Source organism: Cheilinus undulatus, linkage group 4, assembly GCF_018320785.1.
Source record: "Cheilinus undulatus linkage group 4, ASM1832078v1, whole genome shotgun sequence".
Lineage (NCBI taxonomy): Eukaryota > Metazoa > Chordata > Actinopteri > Labriformes > Labridae > Cheilinus > Cheilinus undulatus.
In genome coordinates this window covers 17,799,771-17,812,906 of record NC_054868.1, presented here as the reverse complement: position 1 = coordinate 17,812,906, position 13,136 = coordinate 17,799,771, and the positions used below count along the sequence as shown (strand labels likewise).

At 39.1% G+C, this 13,136-nt stretch overlaps 1 protein-coding gene across 1 annotated transcript in view; it reads left to right on the top strand.

The window, feature by feature from the left end:
• Window positions 1-6,636, top strand: part of armh3 (armadillo like helical domain containing 3) — a 34,186-nt gene extending 27,550 nt beyond the window's left edge. Inside the window, exons 25-26 of the mRNA XM_041784868.1 lie at window positions 3,008-3,124; window positions 5,448-6,636. Of these exons, the coding sequence (XP_041640802.1) occupies window positions 3,008-3,124; window positions 5,448-5,540 (210 nt within the window). The 3' untranslated portion in view covers window positions 5,541-6,636. The remainder of the gene's footprint in view (window positions 1-3,007; window positions 3,125-5,447) is intronic.
• Window positions 6,637-13,136: the final 6,500 nt, after the last annotated feature.

Here is a 13,136-nt window from a genome sequence, read left to right as displayed (position 1 = left end):
TCGGAAAAGTAACAGGGATGAGGGTTGCCAGACAAAGCGGATTCAAGAACTTAGGGGAGCTTCACATGGAGTGGACTGAGGCTGGAGTCAGTGGATCAAGACTCACTACCTACAGACGTTTCCAGGAAATGGACTAAAAGTGTCGTGTTCTTAGTGTCAAGCCACTCCTGGTTGTGGTCCACGATGTTTTATGAAGTCCAGAGCCAAACCAGCCATCTACCAGGATATTTTAGAGCACTTCATGCTTCAATCTGCTTTGAAGCTTTATGGAGATACTGATTTCCTTTTCCAGCAGGATTTGGCACCTGCCAGCAGTAAAGCCAACGCTACCAGAAACTGGTATGCTGACCATTGCATTGCTGTGTTTAATTGACCGACTTGAACTCTGTAGAGAATCTTGGGCTAAATATCAAGAGGAAGATAAGAGACACTAGACTCAACAATACAGATGAGATGAAGGCTGCTATCAGAGCAACCTGGGCTTCATAACACCCCAGCAGTGCCACGGACTGACTGGCTCCATGCATTGTCGCATGGATGCAGTAATTTGTGTAGAAGGAGCTCCAACTAATATGTGAGTGCATAAATTTTAGATTTTTGTGAGTTGTACACCTTAATCATCAAGACTAATTTTAAAAAGTCTTCACTTGGTATGAGATGAATGTAGAACACATGGAAGTTACACTTTTTGAAATAAGTCATAAGAAAAAATGAACTCTAGAGCATGCACGCACACACACACACCTACACACACACACACAGATGAGCACACTCACCCACATGCAGAGGCGTGCTGCTGTACTACGTCCAAAATGTTGAATTCCTCTATTTACCTGCAAACTTCCCTGTTTCAAAGTTATTTCTGGCTCAGGCCAAAAACCTGGTAAAACACACGTTCATTCATTATGATGATCTTGTGATGTCACTAATAAGAGTTTTCCTGCACATGCTCCAAGTTATCAAAACTGATTTATAAGGAATAACAAAGGAACTTTCTTTGAGGACTCATGAAATGCCAATGTAAAGGCAGGGAGACACAAAAAGGGGTAAGGCTGGCAGAGAGCAGAGGTACAGCCACTGTGTAATGTGGATGTAGGTGTGTGAGCGTAAGGCTAAAGGGTTAATAAAAGGGTTAATTAGTGACATTATCACCTCTTGTTGTTTAAATCAGAGCTAAGATTTGATATGTTGATGAGCAGCACACCCCAGAAAACCACTGAAAGATTCCCAACCCCAGTGTAAATAAAGAAGTGCCCCTTAAAAGCAGCTCTTCACCCTCACATGTAATAATTCATATGACTAACCTTAACTTTCTTATGTAAGGCAAGGCCCTACAATGATATTTTAGTCCTCATAAATCCTGTCATAGAAGTAACTACACTCCATCTGCCTGGTGTGTCTTCATTCCCTGCAGCAACGCTGTAAGACGAATGGCCTCTAGGTACACACATCATAGAAACCTCCTGGTAGAGTCTGTCTGTCACACAGCGCTAGATCAGAGCTGAAACATTCTACAGCGCACCAGGCTGCCGTCATATCAGTGCTTTAAGATAAACATGATGAAAACCGGATGCACACAATCATGTCTGCTTAGTGATGCAGAAAGTCACCCAGATGAGCCCACTGTGTGTGGTGGAAGTTAGACAGGACAAAATGCTGATCTAAACACTTACCCTACTTTGCAAAAACAATGGCTTGTGATAAAAATTACATTGCCCATCTGTCTTCTAACCTTCTCTTTAATTTTCTGTTTACATTTTCTCCATTTTATGTCCATAATCACTTCCTCCCTCTTTTCCTTATGTCAGAAGTGATTACAAAACCTTATTGTATATGTGTTGCTGTTTTTACTCAGACCTACCTTTTCTCCTCTGCAGTGATGGAGAGCTGTGAGGGAGAGAGAAAGAAAGATGGGAATGAATTTTTCATTAGTGTACCATCAGAGGTCGAAATAAAACAACATTGCTGAACAGAGCTGTAGATTTATTAGAGGAAAAAAAGGAAGAATAATGTTTTCCCGCTCTCACCCTCTGCTCATGAATTTCAAAATGATGTTTCAGCTGTTTACTGGATTTACTGTAAGAGCTGTAAAGGAGAATATGTTGTCTTTGTGTGAGCATAAACTGTAGAAAGAGGTGTGTTTACCTGGATAAGAGCCTGAATTTTCTGTGAAGTGTTAGTTTGTAAAAGGAGCTCGTGGAGTTCAAGCTCATGCATCTCATGGTGAGTGTTTCACACTGTTTGGAGTGTTGCAGGGACATTAGTGAAATAATGGAAAGGGTCTGGTTAGGGGCTATTTCACAGATAAATGGAGGAACGTTAGGGGTGGAAGTGTGGAAAATCTCTGCATAATTAACTCTGATTTCAGCTTCACCTTATCTCAGCTGGACTTTACCTCAGGCGAATGTGTATTTCAAACCACAGCACACACACACAGTCACTATACCAAGGTTAATTTACTGTATTTATACTCCAACCTTGAAATTGACGAAGCAAATCCTTTCTTAAATGACCTTCTAATGCAAAAAGGTCCTTATTGAAAAAGTTTGTAATTTAACCAAACTGGCTCTCAAGATAGAGATACACACTGGCTCAGTTTTAGTACAAAGTTCAGGACTGGTCTCCATACCTGAAAATAAGTCAGACACACAATGTCAGGAAAGCTCAACATTATGCTAAATACTGGCAAACATTTTTGGATGAAGGAACTGGACTAAACAAGACATAGATGAATCTAATAGTAGATGACGTGTCCCTGTTCCTAAGGGGCCAGTTGACCCTGACAGGAACCAGTTTTTGACTTGTCAAGCAGGAACAAGATGGGGTGCCATAGCAGTATGACCTTGACCACGTGATCCCCTTTGAATAAAGTGTTACAATAAAGTGTTAAACACTCATTAATATTTGACTGTTCGATGAAGATTCAGCCTAAATGTTCATTGTATGGCACCCCTTTGTGTTGTACAGCTTTTTAAATGTTGTGTTTCATTCCTCTGTCTGTCTTTAGGTGCTGGAGGTGGTTCGTTCCAACTATGACACTCTGACGCTCAAACTGCAGGATGGTTTGGACCAGTTTGAGAGGTACTCAGAGCAGCCCAAAGAAGCTGCCTTCTTCAAAGAGCTGGTAAGAGATGGAGAGAAAGTGAGAAAGCAATGGGAATGGAAGGTTGACCCTTTATGATATATCATAAGAGGAAGTTTTGTTGTTGATATTAGTATGGCTGTGATTCGCTTAAGTGACCTGTTTTAATGTTCACTCAAAACAAAGACCATTTGCTGAAACATTAATTACCTGGGACTGGGTGTTTAAAAGGTCAAATTCAGAGAAAAGATAAACCAGGTTTGGTAATCCACTTTTTTGTTATCCTGCTGACTTTCATCTTCATAGTCATTGTAGTTAGTTTAAGTTAATCTATAACCATATTTTATTTTTAAGCAGAATAATAACCACTGTTAAAGTTACAGAAAACTAATTTTATTTCCTCATGCTGTGGTACAGTACAGCCTTTTTCAAATGTAAACCCCTGTTCTTAAAACAGAATTACCTTTTTATTAGTGGAAATTAGTAGAATAGTTGTAAAAAGAGACAAAAATTGGTGAGAAGTGGCACAAATGGGTTAAAAGAGGCAATAAGTGCCATTAATGAATTAAAAATGGTTAAAAAAAAAAAAAAAGAAGTGGTTTAGTAGAATAGTGGCAATACATGGCCAAAACGATATTGCAAAAGTGGGCGTAAAATGGTTTAAAAAACTGGCAAAAAAATGGCAACAATAGGCAAAATGTGGCCAAAATAGGCAAAAAATTTCAACTGATGTTGCAGAATTGGGCAAAAAATGGCCAAAAGGGGGTAAAATTGCTGATATGGGCAAAAGATGCAAAAAAGTGACAATCGGTGAAAAATGGCAAGCATGGGATATAATTGGCAAATAGTTCCAAAATAGTAGCAAAAAATGGACTTAAAGTGGCAAAATGTAGTGGCAATAATGGATGGAAAAATAATGAAACTCTTTATTAAGTAACAAATAACTGGCAACATCAACAGAACCCAACAATAGCTTTACACACTCAAAAGCTCCAAAACAAGGTAACGGCTAGCCAGGATGCTAGCACGAATGCTGCTGATCCAACACACATGCATGCTACCGTCAATAAATCACAACTGGGGAGGGCCCATTCACTGGGTTTTTCAGGGGCTCAGCCAATTCTGGGGGCATGCCTGCTTGGTTTACAACCTGATTCAGGTTGATTTAAATCCAGACTTCCATTTCTTTAAATCAACTTTATACTACGCTTTGCTCATAGGAGGTGCAGACATCCAATTAAAATGTGTACTCCATCCACTTTAGCAGCAAAGTGGGAAATGTGTTTTTAATGTCTTTTAATTCGAGATGTTTCAGTACCACTTTTTCCTTACCTGTATGGATTCTGCCTCCCCTCCAAATTACTGCCTTGTACGCTGTACATGTCCTCGTTTTACTTGTCAGACATTCTAGTGTAAGATACTGCCAAATTGCCAACATTTAGCTTGCTCCATTACACACCGCCAATGAGTTCTTCTTCGCTGCTCTAAAAACAGTAGTCCATTGTGCATTCTTTACGAGCAGCAAAGGAGAATAGATTTTGGGGTTTATTATGCTAACATAAAACATGGCTAAATAAAGTAAAATATGAAGTTAAACAAAACTGTATTGGATCAGTAAACGTGTACTCACTGATGCCAATACCCACATTTTCAGCAGTACTGCACGTATTTCAGATACTGGTATTGGAATGGGAACACTCCTACTTTTAGCCAGCTACCTTGTATGATTCTTGTTGATGTTAGACACATTTGAGCCATGGGGAAGTTATCCACTGAGTTAGAGTAATTTAAGTAAACTTTAAATTAAATATGTTTTACTTTTATTCGAGTAGGTTTTTTAGCCAGTACTTTTACTATATATACATTTTAACCAGAGTAACTGTATTTTACTTGAGTACAATAGTTGTGTACTTTGTTCAATCAGATAACCTGGCCAGAAGTAACTGTTGTTTTTCACTGGAATACATTTATGAAAAATAATGATTAAATTAAAAATAATGCTTAAAACACTTAAGTTAGCACCCAGAGCACACCTCACACCTCATTGAGCCCTCTTCTTCTGCAGTGTTTTTTCTGTTTTTATTTTTTCCCATGAGTATCGCCACCTACTGCTTGACCTGTTGAGTCCTAATAATTGTATGACAGTAGTGGAGGGAAACATGAATAAATGTGCTTGTTTTGGAGGATTTTCAAAAATGTGTCTGAATTTTGTGATACATTTGGTTGGAAACTTCACCTGTTACAAAACCAGAGGTAGAATTGATGTGGTAAAGGTGCAGTGCCTGAGACGGGACTGAGCCAGAGCCTCTCTGTGCTAATAGGTTGATATAAACACATGGTCATGTGTCTCTTTGTCTCCCTACAGGTTCGCTCCATCAGTCTGAATGTGAGGAAAAACGTCTCTCTGAACACACTGAGTCAGGACATCTTGCTCAAAGAGTTTTCCACCATCTCCTGAGTTGCACACAGATTTGCACAAAGCTTTCTCCTCTCTGCTCATGGACATGGACATGGACATGGACTTGGATACTTCTCTGTGCACGTGGACATGTTATAAAACTTTGACTCTTGGGATGCAAATACAAACCAGTACAATCCCCCGTTCTTCTTTCCATCATTACTTTCCTTCCTCTGTCTTCTGAAAACTGAACATTGAAAACTTCACACAGACGGACATGTTGACAGGCTGGATGCACCTTAAGCAATGACCTGAAAAACCTTTTTGCTTGTTCGTCTCTGTGTTTAAACTTTACAGAAGTGCCCGTGTTGCACCAGTATGTCATGTGCAATCTACAGTATTGGCTGGACTGTTAACTAAGTTTCTATTTCAAGGTGAAGAATAAAAGTATTGTGAAGGCAGACGGTCCTCTGATGTGAGCTGCTGTCACACTCAACATTTTAGGATGATTTTAGCAGCTTTAGGGTTTGAGTGAAATGTTATTTCCTCACTTATAACATCTGCCCAGGTGAACCTGAGCCTTTTGTGAGCTTGAATCTTACTGTATGTCTTTTGGGATTGTGGCATTAACTCTCAATGCTTATTGTGTGAATGTTAACTTAATTCTCTACATGTTTAAAAATGTAAGTATTTTGTATTTACATTTGCTAAGGGGTAGAGTATTTTGAAAAGTGATTGAGAATGCTCTGAAGAAATTACATTCTTTTATTGTTGTAACAAACCTTTTATTTTTAACAAAGCCATTAACATTTAAAACTGTATGGCACATTTCTTTATTGGATTAACAAATAAATCTGAATGTGTTTGGGGAAGTAGGAGGGGTAGTTCAGACATCTGTTGATAAAATGATTTAAAGTAATGATTCATGAAAATGTTCATTTCTGATGTGTCTCTTGCACAAGCTGTCTGGTTAGTGTTAAAGATTGATTTTGATCTCATTCTGGCTCTTTCTCATTCAAAACTTTTGAAGTGGTTATTTTTGATTAGAAGCAGATATGAATTCTGTAATTTTTCTCAAGTGTAGGGTCTCATTTCTGTCCTCTAACTCCTGTAGGTATATTTATGTTTCTTTTTTAAATAAAGGTTTGTTTCCTTACTCTGATACTTTCTCCAATTTAATTAAACACAAATCTACACCGCAGCATCAAAACTTACTGATTTTTGTCAAAACAATCTTCTCCAGCCTGCAAGCACACACTGTCCTCTGCTGATACTGCTGACAGAGTCTGAGTGTGATACATGGGGTGTCAGTGTGTGTGGGGGTGATTTCTTATCCCACCCTGTAGAAGTGAAATATGACTTTCCATTAGATGCATACTGTCCTTGATAACAAATGCTCTTTACTGGGATCATTTCTTTACCTCCTGTCCCCTGTTGAGCCTGTATGAACTGTTGAGTAAAATGTCAAGCAGCTTACTCCGAACTGATGGACTGTGTTTGGGTGAATCTGCAGAGAGGACGGCTGCACGCTAAGCTTCTCTGATTCTGTTATGTAATGGTTTGGCCCAGTTCCCTTTCTCGAGGAAAAATAAACTGAAATGTCCAAAATAAACTCATGCATACACATGCACTTATCATCTCTCACTGATGGTATTTTAACAATTAAATTGTTCAGTCCTATCCTAAGAGTGCTATAGTGTTCTTTTAGCCACTTAAGAGCAACAGAGTAAGTAGAACTTCAACTATAGATAGTAGTAGACAGTGTTAATGCGCTGGGACCCATGATGCAAGCGGTCCCATTGGATATGAGTCCCTCAGGCTGTGGCAGGCAGATTTTGCTACTAGAGAGCTGTTGTGCCTCCACCCAGAAGGATGGATAGCTTCTCTTCATGAGTTAATGTTGGTAAATTTGGCTTTTTACTAATTAACTCTTTTGTATGAAACTATGTAAGGAGAACTTCTCACAATTACATTTACGTATTATGTTTCACCTAAGAGGAGTGTGACTTGGTGGTTTGGTGTAAGAACAAATAACAGAAGAAAGTAAACACACTATGAGGCAAGAAAACAGCAGTACTTCTACTGACAAGGAGCTGAAGTAGGTTACTGTAAAAAAGCTTCCACAAAGTGGTCTGGTCTGGTTCAGTCCAGTTTTGTCATAGTTTAGCTCATTAAACTCTGATCATACCGTGTTTCCTCAGCTAATGTCTGTCAAGTCTCGCTCACTGTGATGGGAAATGCTTCTCTTTTTAGAGATCTAGATCATTTTACTCAGCTCTGTAGAGCTGGCTGTTTGGCTCCTAAATGGCTGTTCATTTGGTACCTGTTTGGCTTTATAAATATGGATTGAATAAAGACAAATGATGGAGAAAAGGAAACTAGCACTCCAATGGTAGCTAGCTACAGCAGCTAAGCGCCCTAAGGTATCGTAACAGAGATTTGAGCCAGAAAATGGACTTTGTCTCTTCTCTGGCAAAGAGCCGGGCAGCTGCACTCTGATTATAAGATCAACATTCAGATTGTAACATTTTTCAAATCTGAAAGGATCTTATTTCTCCTGAGTGGGCGTGGCTTCAGCTCATTCAACAGACACGTCCACACCTTCCTGGAGCAGATTTTACTGCCTCATCTTTCATGATTTTGAAGCTTAATTTTACAAACTTAGAGATGTTGTATTTGACTTAAAATTGATTTAGGGGTTCATAACACAGTGACCTGTCATACAACAAACCTAAATACAGATTTATTTTCACTTTACAGGGTCTTTAAACATTTTACTATGCTGCTTACTTGCCAGTTTTAAGAATTTAACATTGTCTTCTGAGACATTAATGCTACTAAGTAAGAGTTTGCTGGGCAACAGAGTACTTTTATAGAGATAAATATCAGAAAAGAACATCTAAGAGACTTTGCATGTGCCTGATCCAAAAAACAGAATGACCCCAAAAACACTGATATTAATATCTCTGAGGCAAAGCATTTGCATATACATTTTTGTTTTTAAAATAAAAATATGATAATAAGTATTTGAGTCTCATGTTATGGTTGTAAAAGGGTTTTGGTTGGGCCCCAGAAGATTTTCACACCTCTAATTGGGCCGCAGAAGACTAAAATTTGGCAGAGGCTGCACTACGGACTATGAACTAGAGGGAGGAAACACAAGGATTAAATACACAGACAATCAGGGGATAATGACAAACGGGGCGGACACTCCAGATCCTACCCCTCATGGGACACACAGGGGATAGACATGAGGGTAAGTATCCACAAAATAAAACAGGAAATCGTAATGAAACATGAATAACAATGAACACATGTCTGAACTGATGGGATGTGTCAGTGGCTCTAAAATCAGAGTGAGTTAGAGAAAGGAAGAGTGTTTCTGGTCCCTGTATGTCACTTTATACAAAGTATTTTTAATATTGGGGACCTTAATCTCCTGACATGACGTATTTCCAAATCCTCTAATTTTGTCAGCTTTATTGTATATTGGGCAGTTTATCAACTCTGTGATATAATCACTGCATGTGTGGGTGAGAGTGTTTGCTGGGGAAATCCAAGACCCTTATGCAGAGCCAAGCCAGTGAGCTGCACTGTGACAACCCATTACGGCTGCAGTGTATTTATAACGTTTCATTTGAGCATATCAGCCTTCTCATCAAATATTCATTTGAGGGAAAATTGCCTACTTTGTCTCGCCTGAACCTCCCTCCTTCATCCCTTTGTCATCATTTCACCCCTTAATTTCTTAATCTATGTGTTCTCACCTAAATCAACTCAAACTACCGCCATCCAGAGGTGCACGAAAGCCATGAGGATCCTCCTGAGAATGTGTGGTACTACTTTTTCATATCTTTACTGAATATTGTCTACTGTTAAGCATTGCACCAGCCTGTGCCAGCTCACCTTTCTCAGTCTGTTTCTACTGTATCTCTCTGTGCATGCGTTATTTGTCACCTGTATCATTGCTCCCCAGTGTGCATAACTTCAGGCATCAATCCTAGCTCATTATTGGTTATCTGTCGGCTCCACTTTCCAGCCTGCAGCACTGCTAAACTTTCCTGTAAACCCCTGTGGGAGATAAACACCATCAATACTGTGAGATTTAACCGTCCCGAGGTGCATAATATATTCAAATACCCCACCACTGTCTTCCTTCTGTCTTCTCTTGTTTCTCCCTTGAGTGTTTTTGCTGTCTCCCTGTATTGAGTCGCTTCTCTTTCCTTTTCAGATGCACCACTTCTCCTCACTTTGATTCTTTTTACCTCACAGGTCTCTTTTGTGTCCTCTGTCTTTTTTTGTTAATCTGTTCTCCTGCAGCTGATAGATATTTTCTCTTCCACTCATCAATCTTTGGCAGGGGGACAAAATAATCCCTCACCCTACTTCCTGTCTTTAAAGACGCTTCACTGAAGTGTTCAGCTCAAACAAGAATAACTCCTTTATTTCCTTTTAAAAAATAACTTCTCTTTAGCAATGTTGCTCCTCCATGCAGCGGTTTGGCAAACAACCAGACTGCACATAAACGTGCCGTAAATCTCAGTGACTTCACCTTCAGGTTTCTGAGGAGGTCTTGTGAAGCCCATGAGTGGCATTCACCAGACTGAAAATGCTGTTTCACACCAAATTTTGATCAGTGTAGTAATAGACATAAAGGTGGAGCTACCTACTGACAAACAGCTATGACACGCCCACCCGCCTGTCAGATAAGCCCCGCTCCTAATCATGAATAACTCTGGGCCTTCATGGAATAAAAGCGATTGAGTTTTAAATAAAATAAACCCTCATTCAATGTGCGCTGACAAAGAAATGAGCTAATAAGAACATTTTTTTAATGAATTTTTTTTAACATAAATATGTTACGAATAAATATAGCAGAAATAAACACGTTTATTTCTGCTGTAAATATGGGCTTCTTTGAATCGGTCTGTATGTGACTTTGAAACTTTTGCAGCCAGCTTCAAGTGGACACTTGAGGTACTGCAGTTTTTTCCCCTTCCCACTGGCTTCATTTTTTATAACTGGAGATTGCTGCTTGGGATTCCTTCAACTTTTTTAGACCTGCTCTGTTTCCCCTCGGCCTATCTGGACATTGCCTACAATCTCAGCACGCCTAAGAGCTACCTCTGCCTCATGCACTGCTTGTTTTGGGTTCCATTTCTTTCCTCTTGTTGGATTTATAACCACATTACTAACTACTCTAGCTCTGCTCCCTGATGACAACAATCCTGTTCTGACCTTTGTGCACAAGCTGGTTCCTGTGAGCTGGAGTATCCCTTACCATAAAGTACCACACTATTAAAGCACAGAGGAGATGTAGTGACCAGAATTTACAAGTGATTGCTTAAAAAAAAGATTTCACCAGCAAGGACCACACCAGTAACAGGATGGGAATTGACAGTTATTGATGATTTTCTTGCAGTGATTTGAGATGTTTGCTGGCGATGATTTGGGGAATCTTAGAGAATCCACCGTAGCTCCCAGGCATGATGAACCCCCTTTCAAGAGCCCCATGGATAGCCTGAAGAGAGAAATACGTGGAGGAAAGGGTTGGAAGGGAGGGTTTCAGAATACGAGAACGAGAGGGGAGGTGATGGTCAGGTTTGAATTTATAGATGCTCAGGAAGAGGTGTGGTTGAAATGTGGTCATGCTTCTGAAACTATGTAGCATCCATTTTTCCTGAGCAGTATCTTACAGTTAACTGATTTGTCTTAAATGCTACTTTGTATGGTAGTTCTTTTGTTTTTCTGACATATATTTAATCTATATTTTACATCCTAAACTGGTGCACAGACATTTCTAATTGTGATACACAGTGCAAAGCACTTTCCATACTTCTGCCAACTCACCATGAACAACTACGGCAAAGTTGTGTGACTTGGCCGCAACAGAGCAAAGACACAGATGCAGAAACAGAAAGTCTGCACTCTTTATTATAGACAATCCTCCACCTCTACCGTTTAAGGGTGTTTTACTGCCCCTCCACTTTGTGCAGATGAGAAAAAAGTTGCACAAAAAGTTTTTTTTTCTTCTATGTGCTGTGAATGGTGAAATTCATGACTTCAACAGTGAACTGATTATTAATCCTGGACGAAGCGTACGCATCAGATGTCCCCCACAGTTGCTGGAGTAGGTGCTCAGGGGAGATGAATGTCTGCTCAGGAGTTTTAAAAATGAGTATGAACATCATCTATCATAGTAAGGAAGTGACCAACTTAGTGGATATCTACTCATGGTGCAGAAGTGTAAAAACATCACAACCACAAAAAGTTCCCCCAAAACATAAGCAAAGGAATCCAAGCACTAATCACTGTGCTACAGACAGCAAAACACATCTAAATACATCTGAATACATCTAAATATATATAAAAATATCTAAAACACATCTAAATACATCCAAAAACATCTAAGCACATCTAAACACATCTAAATACTTCAAAATACTTCAAAATACTTCAAAATACTTCTGAATACATCTAAATACATCTAAATACTTCTAAATACATCTAAATACATCTAAAAATATCTAAAACACATCTAAATACATCCAAAAACATCTAAGCACATCTAAACACATCTAAATACATCTAAATATTTCAAAATACCTCTAAATACATCTAAATACATCTAAATACATCTAAATACATCTCCACCGCGTTTCAAATTATCATGCAAATGATATTTTTCTCTGATTTTCCTAAATATTTGATCCAAATGACAGTCCATATAATCTTAAAGTCATCAACTGTGAGAGTATAATTCAAAATTTATTGAACAAAACTCCCAATGATAACAATCTTTTTTTTTTTCAAAAATAAAAATCTCAAATTGCGCTGTTCCACATTATTATGCACAACAGAGTTTAAAAACATTTCGTAGGTTGAAAAGAACTGAAAATGGTCATTTGTTGATTTTACAGCATTAGGAGGTCATATTTACTGAAATCAAAAGCTATTTTAATCTTAACAGGCCAAGTTACATGTTAACATGAACATCCATTACGTCCATTGAACTTGTGAGTTTTTGGAGAGTTTCTGCTTGAATTTCTTTGCAAGATGTCAGAATATCCTCCCAGAGCTGCTGTTTTGATGTGAACTGCCTCCCACCTTCAGATCTTTAGCTTGAGGATGCTCCAAAGGTTCTCAACAGGGTTGAGGTCGGGGGAGGATGGGGGCCACACCATGAGTTTCTCTCCTTTTATGCCTATAGCAGCCAATGACACAGAGGTATTCTTTGCAGCATGAGATGGCGCATTGTCATGCATGAAGAAAATTTTGCTACGAAAGGCACTGCTCTTCTTTTTGTACCATGAATACAATACAGTACAATAACTTTATTTTTTTTAGGGAAATTCAATTGTCTGGAGTCTCTCTCATCTGTTTTTGAAAAAGGGTTTCTGAAAGTGGTCAGTCAGAAACTCTATGTACTTTGCAGAGGTCATTTTCACTCCTTCAAGGATCCCAAAGGGGCCTACCAGCTCTCTCCTCATGATTCCAGCCCAGAACGTGACTCCTCCACCTCCTTGCTGACATTGCAGCCTTGTTGGGACATGGTGGCCATCCACCAACCATCCACTCCTCCTCCATCTGGACCATCCAGTGTTGCACGGCACTCATCAGTAAATAAGACGGTTTGAAAATGAGTCTCCATTTATT